This window comes from Delphinus delphis, chromosome 16 (genome assembly GCF_949987515.2).
Source record: "Delphinus delphis chromosome 16, mDelDel1.2, whole genome shotgun sequence".
NCBI lineage: Eukaryota > Metazoa > Chordata > Mammalia > Artiodactyla > Delphinidae > Delphinus > Delphinus delphis.
The window spans coordinates 33910830-33929708 of record NC_082698.1 but is presented as its reverse complement, the minus strand read 5'-3'; the positions used below and the strand labels follow the sequence as shown (position 1 = coordinate 33929708).

Below are 18879 nucleotides of genomic sequence, written 5' to 3'. Positions count from 1 at the left end.
AACTGATTTTGCACCATTGTGAAAAATCAGTTGGGTATATTTGTGTGGGCACATGTCTGGGCTTTCTATTCTGTTCCATTGATTTATGTCTGTCCGTCCACTAATATACAGTTTTAATTACTGTAGCTTTTTAAAAAAGATTTTTATTGGAGTATAGTTGATTTACAATGTTGTGTTAATTTCAGGTGTACAGCAGTGTAATACCTCTTGGAATCAGTTTAAAGGAAGTTTATTTGAGAAAACCTCTTTTTTCATAAAGAGCCTCAAAATTGTCAGGACCTGAGGAAAACTACAATGATTTTATATTCATTGTTATAAAAATGCCAGGCTCTTTTATAAGCATTAATTTTATTTAGACACTTGAATTTTTGAACCCTAATATTATTAAATCTAAAATATTTAACAGTAATTCTTTAAGATGATAAAATATTCAGTCATTTTAAAAATTTCAATTGTTTCAGTGTATATTTTTAATAGTTTGTTTTAGGATCTAATTAAGGTTTACCCTTTGCAACTTTTTGATCTATCTTTAGGTTTCAATACATTGGTTCTTCTTCCATCTACTTTCCCTCATATAATGTATTTGTGGAAGTATCTGTATTATTGTCCTGTAGAAGTTTCCTGTACTATCTTGACATGTTCTATTCTTCATATTTTCTATAAATTGGTAGTTGGATTTTGAGGCTTGATAGATTCAGGTTTTATTTATTTATATATTTTTGGCCAAACTAGTTCATAGGTGGTGGTATGTTCTCCCACTAGGAAGCACAGAACGTGGTTCTTTCTCTTTTTGAGGGGAATTGATTATATTCAAGTGACTTGATCCATTAGTTCTTTAACGATCGCAAAATGATAATTTTCTAATTCAATTATTCTTTCTTAGTTGATTGCTGGACTACCTCCATAAGGAGGAACTTTCCCTCAGCTACCCAAGGGTATAATTCTTATAGGAAAGGCAGGACAAATGCTTGATTCATTTCCTTTGACAGTTTTGAGAGTAATGAGTTGGTTTCCCAGCTTTCTTAACATCATTATAAACTCATGGACTTAAAATATTTGTGCTTACCAATTGTAGTTATACTAACTACAATTGTAGTTATAATATCCTCACTGATGTTCAAACTGTCCCATCTTTGGTCAGTGGGTACCTCTTAAGTGAGTTCTTGAGTCCTTTTCACTAGCCTAGGCTTCTTTGGCTTTCTTCCTATTTTGTTTGACAAGATGTTGTAGGTTCATCCTGAATGTTTCTTGCCCCAGTCCTAGAGTCAGATGCTTCTCTAAGAAATCCTGGTTCCTTTTAATGTGAGATGCTATTTAGAGACCAACCTGGGTACTGGAGGTTGTGTTTTTTCTTCAGAAGCCTGTATTTTTATAATGAGTGCATTTAAAGGAGTTTTGGAAGCTGTTGAAACACTTTATTCTAAACAGATTAATATTGAATGAAAAGTATGGTTATGACTTTTTATCATACATTTTTATGCTTTAAAAAACATAGGAGGGCTAACTTTGTTTTATTTATTGCATATCTTCCCCAAACTGAAGTGTTACATTGACATGACATTCTTCTTGCATAGGAGTATACAGAAGAGATAGAGCGTCTGAAACGAGATCTTGCTGCAGCCCGTGAAAAAAATGGAGTGTACATTTCTGAAGAAAATTTCAGGTAAGCCCTTGGCTATGGGAATTAATTTCTAAGAGTAAGCATTTTCTGGTAATAGGCTCTTTGAAGTGCCTCCTATAGATGCTTCTTTTCATTTTGACATTAACAAGTAGTTATGAAACAGTTTAAAACTCTTTTTATGTAACTTTATTTTTAGATAATGATAGATTCATATGAAGTTGTAAGAAGAGTACAGAGGTCCTATGTATTTTTCACCCAGTTTCCCACATCTTAAGTAACTGTTTGTACAGTATCAAAACTGGGAAATTGACACTAGTACAATGTGTGTGTATAATTCTACCTCATTTTATTGCATTTGTAGATCTGCTATAGTTCTACAGTTAAGATGCAGATTTATCCTATCATTACAAACATCTTGCTCTTGCTACCCCTCTGTAGTCATATTCATTAACCCTTCTTCCCCAATGATCCCTAACCCCTGGCAACCACTAATCTGTTCACTTTTTTTTTTTTAATATTTATTTATTTATTTGGCTGCGTCGGGTCTTTGTTGTGGTATGCAGGATCTTAGTTGTGGCACATGGGCTTCTCTCTAGTTGTGGCACACAGGCTCAGTAGTTGTGGCATGCGGGCTTAGTTGCCCTGCAGCATGTGGGATCTTAGTTCCCTGACCAGGGCTCGAACCCGCATCCCCTGCATTGAAAGGCGGATTCTTAACCACTAGACCACCAGGGAAGTCCCTCTGTTCACTTTTTAACCCTGGAGTAGTTTGTTTCAAGGAAAGTTTCCACTGAAGCTTTATGTAGAAACAACAATAATAACAGAGGCAGAAGGCAAGTGGGATGCTAAGGATTATAACTTGAAAATTCCTGAATGCGTTTATCCTTGATACTAAGGAGGGTGACTTTCACAGGGCATTTTTGATAATAACCAAAAGCATTTTAATATAACCTTTTACTCTTTTATAGATGTTATATTACATGATTATTCTAATTAATGGTATATAAATCATTTAATAAACTCATTTTTTCCATTTATTTTCAATTACCATAATGTGCTATATCCTCCTGATTGTTGTTCATATGTTAGTTTTACAAATGCTCAAATTTATATTGTGTATTGTAGGGTATTAAACAATAATTCTCCTTTCATTCTTCCTATGTGACTTTAGTTTTGTTTGTTCCTTTCATGGCCCATACCCAGTTGGCAAAAACATTTTTACAAAAATCTTTTGTAAATTTGCACTTAATTCTTAAACTTGATATTTTAAAATGTTTTCTTTTTTCTGTTTCTCTGGTTTTCAGATATACTCCTCTACCATACACACTAGTGCTGCATTATTTTTTTTCAAGTGTTCACTTTACAGGTGTCCCTATTTCTATCATTTTAATATTTTTTATATGTTATATCTTATTCAATAAAAACATTTTATATTTTAAGTTTGGTATCAGAATGCTAGAAAACCCAACTTAAACTGACTTAAAGCAGCAAGGATATTTAGTCCAGTAACTCAAGGATCCTGTTTCCTGTCCTGAGTGGTAACTTTCTTCTAGGGCTAGCTGTTCATCAGGGAAGATGGTCAGCAGCAGAACAGCTACCTTCTCTCATTCATGTCTCATGTGGATGAGAAGCTGCCTGTCCTTTAACCATCAAAACTGGCCAGGGGAACATCACTTGTTGATTAGTTTAGTCCTCAGTTATGTCCTTGTATGAACCAATACAAAGGCAAAGGAGTTGAATTTCCCTGATTGTCTTGAGCCAGTCAGGCTTATTCCCTGGATTTAGAAATGGATTAGGCCCCCCACCCACCCCCCATACAGGTTGGCTGCTGTGCAGTCAGGGGAGAGTAATTCCCCAGAGTAAATCTGGATGCTGGAAATAGGTGCTTAGTAGGCAACCAGTGGATATCTACAAGTGGTTTTGTCTCTTGATTTGCTAATATGGTATCTTTTGCTGTTAGTAGTCAAACATTGGACACTGCAGACTTAATTTTCTTATCTTCTGTTCATCTCTTTGATGGAGTTTAGATTAAGAAATAACTTTAGTTTGTCCATCCCATTATTTTAAGGACAGTGTTTACTCATAATAGGCATGAGGCATGATCTGAAATAAAGTTAATTCTGAAAAAGCTCTTAGAATTATTATACCATAAGTCAGAGAAAGATCACAAAAGCTACAGCCAACATTTAAACATTTATCCCAAGTTTAATAGACCTTTTAAAACTATATCATTCCCTCCAGCCTCTGCCCACTCAGCTGGCCTGCCATAGCCAGCCAGCACATACTGTCTGCACAGGGGATGTGTCTATACAAGGCCATCCATGCCTTTAAGCCTGGGAGAGGTAGTATACTAATTTGAAAAGATATATGTTCCCATATGTTCATTGCAGCACCATTTATAATAGTTAAGATGTGGAACCAACCTAAGTGTCCATTGACAGATGAATAAAGAAGGTGTGATACATAAATAATGAAATACTACACAGCCATGAAAAAGAATGAAATCTTGCCATTAATGTCAACATGGATAGATCTAGAGGGTATTATGCTAAGTGAAATGAGTCAGATACAAACAAATTTATGATTTCACTTATATGTTGAACCTAAAAAAACCAAACAAATGAACAAACGTAATAAAACAGAAGCAGACTCATAGATACAGAGGACAAATTGGTGGTTCCTAGTGAGGAGGGTGGTGAGGGAGTGGGCAAAAGAGGTGAAGGGGATTAAGGGGTACAAAATTCCAGTTATGTAAGTCAGTCACAGGGATGTAATGTAAAGCATAGGGAATATAGTCAATAATATTGTAATAATTTTACATGATGACAGATGGTAACTAGACTTATTGTGGTGACCATTTTGTGATGTATAAAAATATCAAATCACTATGTTGTACACCTGAAACTAATATAATATTGTAAGTCAATAATACTTCAATTAAAAATTATTTATCAAAACTATATAATTCATTAAATAACAATGTTGCATCCCTCTTGTATATTCAGTATAGGAAAAGCATTTCAAATATCCCATTCTACTTTAAAGAGCTATTTCCAATAAGGAACTAATATAGTTATCAAAAGACTGTTAGAATTAACTCTCCTCTTATACTTCAGTTCTGTCTTTTCCTTTAATTAACAATATCTCTAGCTAATAATTTGAGGAAATCTACATTCTTAAAATTCTTTGCCATTTAAGCACAGTGCGGAATAGAAAATGATTGGTAGTTACGAGGGAACTAGAAGAAGGCAAAAGATAGCACTGACTTCTGAAACTTGCTAATGCTCAAAAAATCAGAGAGCCCCGTTAAAGCAGACCAGAATTGTCTGGTCCAAAATGTCAGTAGTGCTAAGGCTGAGGAACTGTGCTTTAGAGAATAATCGTTTATCTCATGAGGACTTTTGTGGTGGTGTGACAGTGGTATGTGACAGTGGGGTGTGTATTGGGGTATGGGTGCTGGGAGCAGGGGAGTGTAATTGCTCTATATACATACTTTAGTTTCCCAGGTTTTCGCCCCTTATCTCACCCGTTCCTCCTGTGACACTTGATGCCTTCACATCACAAGCCTCTCCTGGATTCTGTGTGTCTTGTTTATACTTCATATTCCTGATTCCTGACAGACACCTAGCTGTATGTCCCACCTCTACTTTTTTTATGTGGGTTATAATCTTCTGTCATCTTTGTAGCTTCTCAAATTATATATACACACATGTTTTTTCCCCCTCATAGGTAGGGATTCTCAGTTTCAAAATGGAGAAAACAAGAAAAAGTCTATTTCTAAACCAAGGACAAAGAATACATTTGTTTTCTGCACTTAGTATCTATCTCTTGACACTTAGGCATCATTGTCATGATAGTGATAAATGGTAGAGATTATATGTAACTGCCTCAATTGTGTTAGAATAAATTTTATAAGAATTAGGAAAAAATATTAACTGTCAAACTCCTTTTAAATTTTATTTTAGAGCCATGAGTGGAAAACTAACTGTTCAAGAAGAACAAATTGTAGAATTGCTTGAAAAAATTGCTGCTGTTGAGGAAGAGCTAAGTAGGGTAAGCATTCAAAACTGTATTGAATGTCATGCAAAAAGCAAATATTAAAGGACAATTTCAGAAGGTGAGGGACCTGATATTTTTTCTTTAAGATTTTTTTTCTTGCTGACCTTTAAACTAAAAGTAAGTTGTATCACAATATTTTTACTATCATCAATGATAATGAAGAAGCTGACTATTTTGACACTTATATTAATGCAACATTTTAAGAAATTAACTGAATTGTACAATTTAATGTTAAAGCTAAATAGTGAATGCTGAGACATTTTCATCAACATGTTTATCAGCTGAGGAAATGCAGATGTTGGGAGAAACCAGATGTTAAATAACTAAGGTAGAAAGACCTGACCCTTCAGTGCCACCCTCACACTGGCAGTGTTGGAAGGAATCTGAAGAATTAACACCACTCCATTAGACCTATTACTTGTTTTTTGTTTGTTTGTTTGTTGCATGGCTTGTGGGATCTTAGTTCCCTAACCAGGGATCAAACCTGTGCCCCCTGCACTGGAAGCGCAGAGTCCTAACCACTGGACCGCCAGGGAACTACCCTGTTACTTGTTTTTAATGAATTTATAGGAAGAAACCAGATGCCATATAAAATGTTCTAACGTACCTGGTAACTTGTTACAACTTTTACATGGAAATAATTTGTTTGGTTCTTCTAATATTATATTACGAACTAGCCAGGTATCTCAACAACCAGTTCTGCGTTTTTTAATTCTTCAAAAAAAAATGTTTAATGTGTTATAGGTTACAGAATTGTTTACGGATAATAAAAATGAACTTGACCAGTGTAAATCTGACCTGCAAAATAAGACACAGGAACTTGAAACCACTCAAAGACATTTACAAGAAACGAAATTACAGCTTGTTGAAGAAGAATATTTCACGTCAGCTTTGGAAAGTACTGAGGAGAAACTTCATGATACTGCCAGCAGGGTTTGTCCTTTGTTTTAATTTGTACTTGCATTAAAGAAATTAAAGAATGGGTAGGAGTAACTCTTAGCTTAAGCGTTAATTGTGAAATTCTATTTATTCACCCCAAATGATACTTCCATCCATTTAAGAAACATTATGTTACTATTTCGTCTAAATTTGCTTCACTAGAGATGCTAATTTAAGAAAAAACTATTCCTAAAGTTTTGAAAATAGAACATGACTTTAATATACTTTGTGGATGTTTAGAATAATGGTGTTGTAATGCTTTACCTGTGGTCATGGTTGAGATTAATCAGTCTTCAAGAATTTAGTATCTTCTAATGAGTATTCAATTTTTTATTAGGTGTACTTTTCCTAGGAATTAGTAACATATAATGGGGGAAAAAATTGTGAGGGAGCATAATTACTAAAATAGATTGGCAAAATCAGTTTTCCTTGTCTAGATGGCTAGGGGAGGGGAAATAAACATTCCTGGATAAATTAGCATAAGTTTAAAATTTTCTTCTGATACAATATATAAAATTTACTAGTTCTTATCAGGAAAAATCCTTATGAAGCACAGATATTTTCATTAGACTGCTTTTGTCATATCCATCTTATCAACACTTATTTTTAAAAATCATATATAGTTGCTTAACACAGTTGAAGAAACTACAAAAGATGTATCTGGTCTCCATTCTAAACTGGATCGTAAGAAGGCAGTTGATCAGCACAATGCAGAAGCTCAGGATATTTTTGGCAAAAACCTGAATAGTCTGTTTGATAGTATGGAAGAATTAATTAAGGATGGCAGCACAAAACAAAAGGCCATGCTAGAAGTTCATAAAACCTTGTTTGGTAAGTTCAGGCATTTCTAATTCTAATCTTTGTGTGTTTAGTGTGAGACTAATTTCAAAACTGATAATTAAATATCATAAAAACTCAGGTGACAGTGTCAGTAGTCCCCTCCAATGCACACTATCTATTCAGACTAGGGATTAATGCCTTTGAATTAAAACAAATGTTAGTTGAGTTTTTTCTATAAAACTCATTACATACCTTGTTACATATCTTGGGTTTCCTTATTGAAATTTTCTGTGCATAAACATTCTCCAACTTTTTTTTTCTTTTGAGAATGTGTATTTTGAATGTTTGCTATATTGTCAGAATATATGGGTATTATTTTTAACCATAACCATTGTTGTTATCTTCATTTAGGAAAGTAAGTATCCATTCGTTTATTATTATTTTAAATTTATGTATGTATGTATGTATGTATGGCTACGTTGGGTCTTCATTGCTGCGCACAGGCTTTCTCTAGTTGCGGCGAGCCGAGGCTACTCTTCATTGCTGCGTGTGGGCTTCTCATTGCGATGGCTTTTCTTATTGTGGAGCATGGGCTCTAGGCTCCTGGGCTTCAGTAGTTGTGGCACACGGGCTCAGTAGTTGTGGCTCGCGGGCTCTAGAGTGCAGGCTCAGTAGTTGTGGTTCACAGGCTGAGTTGCTCCCTGGCATGTGGGATCTTCCCAGACCAGGGCTCGAACCTGTGTTCCCTGCATTAGCAGGCGGATTCTTAACCACTGCGCCACCAGGGAAGTCCCCCATTTGTTTATTATTAAAGTATTGTCTTCACTATAGAAAAGTTGGAAGATGCAGAAATGTAAAAAATTGTAAAAATCACCTAGATCTAGTCACTCTAAGCTAACCACTAAAAATTTTGTTTATTGATTTCTAGTTTCTCTTCTTTAACCTCTTTTATCTGCAGTAATACTGTGTATTACCTTCAATTAGAGATTAGTTTTTAGAATATTCTAACTCTTGATTTACACTGAGTTACAGTTTTGGGTCTGATACATCTACAGATGTGCCAAGTGCTTACTGAGTACTGCAGGAACGTATTTAATTTATATTTACAATAATTCCATGCTTATGTAGTGAGCCAATTATTTTAAGCTTATTTGTTATTACAAATTTCCACAACAAGGATATAATTTTTCCAACCTCTTTGAACGTTGTATTTGTATTTAAATATATTTATTGCCGAGTTTAAATCTTCTTTTTTTTTTGGTATAGGTAACCTGCTGTCTTCCAGTGTCTCTGCATTAGACACGATTACTACAACAGCACTTGGATCTCTCACATCTATTCCAGAAAATGTGTCTACACTTGTTTCTCAGATTTCTATTATGATATTAAAAGAACAATCATTAGCAGCAGAAAGTAAAACTGTACTTCAGAAATTGATTGTTAGTAAATCTCTTATTTTTGAAGGGTTACATTTGATAAGTCTTCAAAACCAATGTTAACGGCTATTCTTTCATCTTAAGCTTTACTAGACACAATGGTAAACATATCACTTTAAGAGAGTAGGTTTATATTTTTAAAGGCAAATCTCTTCACTGTTTTTTTCTGCCAGAAAGATTAATTTCCAAACGTATATATATAACTTTTGAAACTTCTTTCACTTACGTCCTGTAACATAAAGAGTAGGAGTTAGTAAGCCTTTTAATAACTAGAAATAGTAGGTTTAGCTTCACGTGAATTCAAGGGACCCATGACTTGTTAGCTGGCTCAGAAATTGGTCATTCATCTTTTTCTCAAGGGTCCTGGAATAGTCATGCTAATGTTACTCTGACCCAACCAGGAGATATTAGGTAGTTCATTTTAAAACTACAGAAATTCAGAAAAATGTGCAAGAAAAATGACTTACAGAATTTGGAGAACGTATATAAAATTTGTGGGGTCAGATATGTGTGATCAAGCCCTTCTGGCCTTTATCTGTGAGGCTGTTTTTCATAATTCTATAGAAGCCAGCCATCTAATTACACAATGTTGTTTACCTTTTCCATACTTGATTTGTATATACCCTTTATTTTGTAATTGTATCATTTGTCTAGGAAGTTCTTAGTCATCTCACTTTTTTTTCTTTGTACAGGCTCGCTGCCTCCCTTTTTGAGTTTAACGATATTTGTTGAACATTTTCCAAGTTCAAATGTTCACTGACACTGCCTAAATTCAGTGCTTATGACATTTGGTAGATTTCTTCAGTCACCCAAATTTAAAAAAGTTAAAAGATACTCTGTTGGTACCAACTTTTTGGAAATTGATTCATTTGCTAAATGGTAGTCTGTATTTATTGATGACTTCCTATCAAGCTATAAGCAAGCTTGAGTCTGAAGAGATGATTGCTGCTCCCACAGAATGAGTTGAAATTAGTATGCTTGCTCTTCTTTCAAAAGAAAACCAGTACCCTTTGAAGTATTTACTAATTATTTCTGTTATAGTTCCTCATGCTTGCCCTAGTAAAAGGAGCTTTGTTCTGAATTCTTTTCTTCTTTTTATAAAAATTCCCAATCTACAGTACTTTCTCAACTTTTCTATGTAACTTGACAAGAACAAGAACCTTGACAAGTTCTTCTGATACAATAGGATACAACTCGCCAGGTCTTCAAATTTAAATACCTCCAGCCCAAAGCCTACTTTTGAAGACTATTTGGTTTCAGCATTTTTGACTTAGTAATCTAAACTTGTTTGAAATTTATTTCGTTAAAATATAGTTGTAGGTGGTTTTTTTTGCTTCCTTTGTTTGCAATGCTGAAATCTTATCAAATGACTGTCACTTTCCCCTCATCTGAATTCTTGACTTCTGTTGCAGTAGACTGTTAAAAATCTATTGTACATCAAGCAACAATTTTTGTAATTACTGTATGCAGGATTAAGTGATTTATGATGAATATAAACTCTAGTAATAAATAGGCTCTGTAGGGTATACAGAATAGAGAATGGATACTTAGGATTTTAATATGCATATGTTTAGTTAACACAGTATTTAAGATATTATGATTTAACCAGCCAGACTTATGGAAGTGAAAATATTCTTTTTAAAGAGTTGTTTGTTTATTTTCAAAACCAGAATGTACTTAAGAGTGACCTCCTCAGTTCACTGGAAACAGTTTTATCACCCACTGTGATATCTATACTGGAAATCAATAGTCAACTAAAGCATATTTTCAAGACTTCATTGATACTGGCTAATAAGGTAACAAATATTCTTATTATCTCAAATTGTTGTTTAAGAAAGAAACTCTGTCTGTGGCCACATCTAGAGAGATGTCCACATGCAAAACCCATGGGTTGTGAGAAGGAATCTGGAAGAGGGAGGAGATAGGATGCTCTCTGCCATTGATGCGGTCAGCAGAATCATGGCGAAGAAAAATGAGAGGGAATGATCTTCAAGATAAATATTTAACTTCACATAGTAACATATATAGCGGTCTATCATATGGTGGGTGAGGAAGATATACATATGAACGTATACCCATATATGTATGCATAAATGCCTCAACATGGATAATAAAAAACCTCTGAAAGTGTTTAGAAACGGTAACAATCATCTCTCAGAGGTGGGAGTGGGACTGGGTGGGGTTCTAGGGGCTGAAGGGGAAAGGGACTATTCTCTGCATACTGTTTTCTACCTTTTCTATTTTGTATGTATTCAAAAAAATAAAAATAAATAAATAAATGAATTTAAAACATTTTTAACTTAAGAAAAGAAATTAATTTTTTTTAGCATCTTTATTGGAGTATAATTGCTTTACAATGGTGTGTTAGTCTCTGCTATATAACAAAGTGAATCAGCTATACGTATACATATATCCCCATATCTCCTCCCTCTTGTGTCTCCCTCCCACCCTCCCTATCCCACCCCTCTAGGTGGACACAAAGCACCAAGCTGATCTCCCTGTGCTATGTGGTTGCTTCCCGCTAGCTATCTCTTTACATTTGGTAGTGTATATATGTCCATGCCACTCTCTCACTTCGTCCCAGCTTACCCTTCCCCCTCCCCATGTCCTCAAGTCCATTCTCTATGTCTGCGTCTTTATTCCTGTCCTGCCCCTAGGTCCTTCAGAACCATTTTTTTTCTTTTTTTTTAGATTCCATATATATGTGTTAGCATATGGTATTTTTTTTTCTCTTTCTGACTTACTTCACTCTGTATGACAGACTCCAGGTCCATCCACCTCACTACAAATAACTCAATTTCGTTTCTTTTTATGACTGAGTAATATTCCATTGTATATATGTGCCACATCTTTATCCATTCATCTGTCGATGGACACCTAGGTTGCTTCCATGTCCTGGCTATTGTAAATAGAGCTGCAGTGAACATTGTGGTACATGTATCTTTTTGAATTATGGTTTTCTCAGGGTATATGCCCAGTAGTGGGATTGCTGGGTCATATGGTAGTTCTATTTTTAGTTTTTTAAGGACCCTCCATGCTGTTCTCCATAGTGGCTGTATCAATTTACATTCCCACCAACAGTGCCAGAGGGTTCCCTTTTCTCCACACCCTCTCCAGCATTTGTTGTCTGTAGATTTTTGATGATGGCCATTCTGACTGGTGTGAGGTGACCCAAGATATGATCTATCCTGGAGAATGTTCCATGAGCACTTGAGAAGAAAGTGTATTCTGTTGTTTTGGATGGAATGTCCTATAAATATCAATTAAGTCCATCTTGTTTAATGTATCATTTAAAGCTTGTGTTTCCTTATTTATTTTCATTTTGATGATCTGTCCATTGGTGAAAGTGGGGTGTTAAAGTCCCCTACTATGATTGTGTTACTGTCGATTTCCCCTTTTATGGCTGTTAGCATTTGCCTTATGTATTGAGGTGCTCCTATGTTGGGTGCATAAATATTTACAATTGTTTTATCTTCTTCTTGGATTCATCCCTTGATCATTATGTAGTGTCCTTCTTTGTCTCTTGTAAATAGTCTTTATTTTAAAGTCTATTTTGTCTGATATGAGAATTGCTATCCAGCCTTCATTTAATTTCCATTTGCATGGAATATCTTTTTTCCATCCCCTCACTTTCAGTCTGTATGTGTCCCTAGGTCTGAAGTGGGTCTCTTGTAGACAGCATATATGCAGGTCTTGTTTTTGTATCCATTCAGCCAGTCTGTGCCTTTTGGTTGGAACATTTAATCCATTTACATTTAAGGTAGTTATGGATATGTATGTTCCTATTATCATTTTCTTAATTGTCCTGGGTTTGTTATTGTAGGTCTTTTCCTTCTCTTGTTTTTCCTGCCTCGGGAAGTTCCTTTAGCATTTGTTGTAAAGCTGGTTTGGTGGTGCTGAATTCTCTTTGCTTTTGTGTGTCTGAAAATGTTTTAATTTCTCTGTTGAATCTGAATGAGATCCTTGCTGGGTAGAGTATTCTTGGTTGTAGGTTTTTCCCTTTCATCACTTTAAATATGTCCTGCAACTCCCTTCTGGCTTGCAGAGTTTCTGCTGAAAGATCAGCTGTTAACCTTATGGAGATTCCCTTGTATGTTATTTGTTGTTTTTCCCTTGCTGCTTTTAATATTTTTTCTTTGTATTTAATTTTTGATCATTTGATTAATATGTGGCTTGGCATGTTTCTCCTTGGTTTTATTCTGTATGGGACTCTCTGTGCTTCCTGGACTTGACTATTTCCTTCCTGTATTAGGGAAGTTTTCAACTGTAATCTCTACAAATATTTTCTCAGTCCCTTTCTTTTTCTCTTCTTCTTCTGGGACCCCTATGATTCAAATGTTGGTGTGTTTAGTGTTGTCCCAGAGGTCTCTGAGACTGTCCTCAGTTCTTTTCATTCTTTTTTCTTTTTTCTGCTCTGTGGTAGTTATTCCCACTATTTTATCTTCCAGGTCACTTATCTGTTCTTCTGCCTCAGTTATTCTGCTACTGATTCCTTCTAGAGAATTTTTAATTTCATTTATTGTGAAATTTCATTTATTGTGTTGTTCATCATTGTTTGTTTGCTTTTTAGTTCTTCTAGGTCCTTGTTAAACGTTTCTTGTATTGTCTCCATTCTATTTCCAAGATTTTGGATCTTCTTTACTATCGGTATTCTGAATTCTTTTTCAGGTATACTGGCTACTTCCTCTTCATTTGTTTCGTCTGGTGGGTTTTTACCTTGCTCCTTCATCTGCTGTGTGTTTCTCTGTCTTCTCATTTTGCTTAACTTACTGTGTTTGGGGTCTGCTTTTCGTAGGCTGCAAGTTCGTATTTCCCATTGGTTTTGGTGTCTGCCCCCAGTGGCTAAGATTGGTTCAGTGGGTTGTGTAGGCTTCCTGGTGGAGGGGACTGGTGCCTGTGTTCTGGTGGATGAGGCTGGATCTTGTCTTTCTGGTGGGTAGGACCACGTTTGGTGGTGTGTTTTGGGGTGTTTGTGACCTTATTATGATTTTAGGCAGCCTCTCTGCTAATGGGTGGGGTTGTGTTCCTGTCTTGCTAGTTGTTTGACATAGGGAGTCCAGCACTGTAGCTTGCTGGTCGTTGAGTGGACCTGGGTCTTTCTTAGCGTTGAGATGGAGATCTCTGGGAGAGCTTTCGCCATTTGGTATTACGTGGAGCCGGGAGGTCTCTGGTGGACCAATGTCCTGAACTTGGCTCTCCCACCTCAGAGGCACAGGCCTGACACCCAGCCGGAACACCAAGACCCTGTCAGCCGCACAACTTTTGGGAAGTCTGAGGTCTTGTGCCAGCGTTCATTAGGTGTTCTGTAGGAGTTGTTCCACATGTAGATGTATTTCTGATGTATTTGTGGGGAGGAAGGTGATCTCCACATCTTACTACTCCGCCATCTGGAAGGTCTGCACGAAATTAATTTTTTTTTTTTCTTCAAAGATAGAAGATCAGAAGAAGGAAATGGATGGCTTTCTCAGTACACTGTGTAACAATCTACATGAACTAAAAGAAGATACAATTTCTTCCTTGGCTGAAACACAGAAGCTTTGTGAAAACTTAACTGAAGACCTGAAGACAATAAAGAAAATCCATTCACAGGTATCTTATTTAGGTGATTTAAGGAGCGTAAAAAGAAAGTATTATGATCTTTAACCTGATAATCCCTGTTACAGACTCAAAGCTATATAACTAAATTAGAATCCCGAAAATACCATCGCCACTTTTGCTTACAACAGTAATTAATGTGAAATAATTGAGAGTATTTCTCTTGATCAGTTAATATTTGATGATTTGCTACATGTAGAGCCCTATGCTAAAGCACAATAAAACGTAATAGTCCTTCCCTCACATCAAGATAAAGATGAACTGCAGAAATATACCATCAGGAGCACAGTTAGCAGAAGATGGTCATAGCATTTAAAATGAACATGTATCTACATTTTAACTTGATAATTTTTGTTGTTGTTGTTTTTGTTTTTACTGTAACATGGATAGTTACTCTCTTTCGCAAACTATTCCCTGCTGTCTTTTACTATTTTTGTCTCATCAGTATCAGGCATTTAAATTGTAGTAAATTGATACAATTCTTTTTTTTTTTTTTTTTTTTTTTTTTTTTTTTGCGGTACGCAGGCCTCTCACTGTCGCGGCCTCTCCTGTTGCGGAGCACAGGCTCCGGACATGCAGGCTCAGTGGCCATGACTCACGGGCCCAGCCGCTCCACAGCATGTGGGATCTTCCCGGACCGGGGCACAAACCCGTGTCCCCTGCATCGGCAGGCGGACTCTCAACCACTGCGCCAACAGGGAAGCCCTGATACAATTCTTAATTTTTATTGATAAATGTAATTTATGACTTGCTCCATGTAAACTATTCCTCAGTATATGATGCTTTAAATCAAAACCAAACCTTCAAGCCAGGCCAGTCATAATCTATAAATATCAGATATATGGAAAATAATTTCTGGTATTCTTAAGCCCTTAGTTATGAATTCTGAAGTTCTGTTAAATGAGGCTATTACTACATGACAGAACTCTTTGGTCAGTGAAACTGTTGACATGGTTTAGTGACCAGTAAAGAATTCTTTGTTTTGGAAAGTGAGGGAAAGGGAATTCATATCCATGTCACCTGAAATGAGAAGGGAAATACATCTAAGGTTTTTAGATAAGAATTAAAGGAACTTTAGCTTTCTGTCCCTGGACGCCGCCAAACAAGCACTGTTAAAGTCTCCCCTCTCCAGGGCTCTCGTGTCTAAGTCAGAGTCGCCCGAAGAGCCCGAACAGCTGCGGAAGCTCTTCATCGGAGGCTTGACTTTGAAACAACCGATGAGAGCCTGAGGAGCCATTGTGAGCAGTCAGGAGTGTGCACAGACTGTGTGGTAATGAGGGATCCAAGCACCAGGCACTCCAGAGGCTTTCGGGTTGTCACGTATGCCACTGTGGAAGCGGTGGGTGCAGCCATGAAGGCAAGGCCACACAAGGTGGATGGAAGAGTTGGGGAACCAAAGAGGGCCGTCTCAAGAGAAGATTCTCAAAGACCTGGTGCCCACTTAACTGTGAAAAAGATTTTTGTTGGTGGCATTAAAGAAGACACTGAAGAACATCACCTAAGAGATTATTTTGAACAGTACGAAAGTGATTGAAATCATGACTGACCAAGGCAGTGGCAAAAAGAGAGGCTTTGCTTTCGTAACCTTTGATGACCATGACTCTGTAGACAGGATTGTCATTCAGAACTATGACACTGTGAATGGCCACAGCTGTGAAGTAAGGAAAGCCCTATCTCAGCAAGAGATGGCTAGTGCCTCATCCAGCCAAAGAGGTCAAAGTGGAAGCTTTGGTGGTGGTCGTGGAGGGGGTTTTGGTGAGAATGACAGCTTTGGTCGTGGAGGAAACTTCAGTGGTTGAGGTGGCTTTGGTGGCAGCCGTGGTGGTGGTGGCTATGGTGGCAGTGGGGATGGCTATAATGGATTTGGTAATGATGGGAGCACTTTTGGAGGTGGCGGAGGCTACAACGATTTTGGCAGTTACAACAATCTTCAGATTTTGAACCCATAAAAGGAGGAAACTTTGGAGGCAGAAGTGCTGGCCCCTATGGTGGTGGAAGTCAGTACTTTGCCAAACCATGAAACCAAGGTGGCTGTGGCTGTTCCAGCAGCAGCAGGAGCTATGGCAGTGGCAGGAGGTTGTAATTACTGCCAGGAAACAAAGCTTAGCAGGAGAAGAGAGCCAGGGAAGTGACAGGGAAGCTACAGGAAGCTACAGGGAAGCCCTAAACATGTCTTTTTTAAAATGTGCTGTATGAAGTTAGTCTACTCTGAAGCCATCTTGGTAAACTACACCAACAGTGTGAAGTTAGAATTTCTTCATGGTGATGCCAGGTTCCAAATTTATTTACAACCTGCTTGGGTGGAGAAGACATTGTCTTCAGAAACCTTGGTGTAGTTGAACAGACAGTTACTGTGTTGTGACCTGGAGTTCACAGTTAAAAGGGTCACCCAGGGCTTCCCTGGTGGCACAGTGGTTGAGGGTCCGCCTGCCGATACAGGGGACACGGGTTCGTGCCCTGGTCCGGGAAGATCCCACCTGCCGTGGAGCGGCTGGGCCCGTGAGCCATGGCTGCTGAGCCTGCGCGTCCAGAGCCTGTGCTCCGCAACGGGAGAGGCCACAACAGTGAGAGGCCCGCGTACCGCAAAAAAAAAAAAAAAAAAGGGTCACCCAAGCAAAGGAGTTTTTTGGTTATTAATATGATTGTTGGCACATCCTATGCAATATATCTAAATTGAATTATGGTACCAGATAAAGTTCTAGATGGGAATGAAGCTTGTGTATCATCCATTATCATGTGTAATCAATAAATGATTTAATACCCTCTTGAGGGAATTCCCTGGCATTCCAGTGGTCAGGACTCGGTGCTTTCACTGCCATGGCCTGGTTCATTCCCTGGTGGGGAAACTAAGATCCCGCAAGCTGCACAGCACGGCCGAAGAAACAACGAAACAAAACCTTCTTGAATGGAATGAAAAAAAAAAAAGAAAGATAGCAACTTTAAAATAAGATTATTTGTTTCCCTAATTGATAAGCATGAACCTTTTCAGACAAAAGGTTAATATTGGAAATTAGTACAAATGATAGTTAACATTTATTGAGCAACTCACTATGTGTTTATTCCTCCCACCAATGTAGATACAGGTTCTATGACTAGCCTAGTTTTCTAATGAGGGAACTGAGGCCGCAAGAGCATCTTACAATAGTTAGATCCCCTTACAGCCATAGTGGTGATGATACTGCCTGAAAGGCATCCATTTTTGAGGGGCTCTTCTATATGTTTCTAGAACATATTCTTGCTGTTTGAAATTGCAACAAGTTTACCTTAAACCTGCCTAGATCTTTTTAGGTATGTAGATCAGCTTTTTATTAATTAGCTGTTTTGAAATGTTTAAAATTGGCAAGCAACTGTTAAAAAACAAACAAAACGGGACTTCCCTGGTGGTCCAGTGGTAAAGAATCCACCTTACAATGCGGGGGATGCGGGTTCAATCCCTGGTCAGGGACCTGGGATCCTGCATGCTGCGGGGCAACTAAGCCCGTGCACTGCAACTACTGAACTCATGCACCTTAACTAGGGAGCCTGCGTGCCACAAGCTACAGAGCCCACATGCTCTGGAGCTGTTGCACCACAACTAGAGAGAAGCCTGCATGCTGCAAGGAAGAGTCCACACGCCGCAATAAAAGATCCTGCATACCTCAACGAAGATTCTACATGCCGCAACTAAGACCCGACACAGCCAAAAAAAAAAAAAAAAAAAAGTGCTCTTAAAAACATCCTAATATTTAAAAAAAAATTAGAAAAAAACCCACCTATGCCGTGAAAAGTATTTTAGCATGAGTGGTTTGACTTCCCTGGCTTAAAGGAAGCAAGTTTACTAACAGCTATTTCTGAGATATTCTAGAACTTGAAGTTAGTGCTGACAAACCAATGATGTAAACTCTGAACACCTGGTTACATGTAGATAAATCTGAAAATACCTGCATTTCCGTCTACTTTGAGATTAGTAGAAATACTGACACTCTATTCATAATCAAAGTGTTAGATGTATATTGTCAGCTGATGTGTTATTCAGAAATGTGTTTAAAGATCCCAAGTATGAGAAAAGGTTAAGCTCTATTTATTTATTTGGCCACACCTCGAGGCTTGCGGGATCTTAGTTCCCCAACCAGGGATTGAACCCGCACCCTTGGCAGTGAAAGCACAGAGTCCCAACACTGAACTTGTCAGGGAATTCCCTCTATTTACATTTTATTTATATGATCCAACTAAGTTCTGTAAAATGTTTCAGCTCTATTAACTGATAATATTTTTGGACTTCTTGACCCATTAGATTTTCAGCATTACTTTGTCTTCTGGTAGTGTTATCAGTTAAGAAGCAACTATGTATATCTGTCAAAGTGGTTCTCAAACACAATGTGACGTTTTGGTGTATTTGGTTAGTTTTGAGGTACTCGGAAAGTAACTTGTTACTTATGGTTAAAATATGAAAGTTTGCTAATTATTTAC

General features: G+C 37.3%; 1 protein-coding gene and 1 pseudogene across 1 annotated transcript in view; both read left to right on the top strand.

The window, feature by feature from the left end:
• The window catches only part of KIF11 (kinesin family member 11), a 49945-nt gene that overhangs the window by 12725 nt on the left and 18341 nt on the right, over positions 1-18879 (top strand). Inside the window, exons 10-16 of the mRNA XM_060033646.1 lie at positions 1575-1663; positions 5587-5674; positions 6425-6613; positions 7243-7450; positions 8666-8838; positions 10506-10631; positions 14266-14424. Coding sequence (XP_059889629.1) covers positions 1575-1663; positions 5587-5674; positions 6425-6613; positions 7243-7450; positions 8666-8838; positions 10506-10631; positions 14266-14424 — 1032 coding nt within the window. The remainder of the gene's footprint in view (positions 1-1574; positions 1664-5586; positions 5675-6424; positions 6614-7242; positions 7451-8665; positions 8839-10505; positions 10632-14265; positions 14425-18879) is intronic.
• LOC132439620 (heterogeneous nuclear ribonucleoprotein A1-like) lies at positions 14730-16854 on the top strand (annotated as a pseudogene).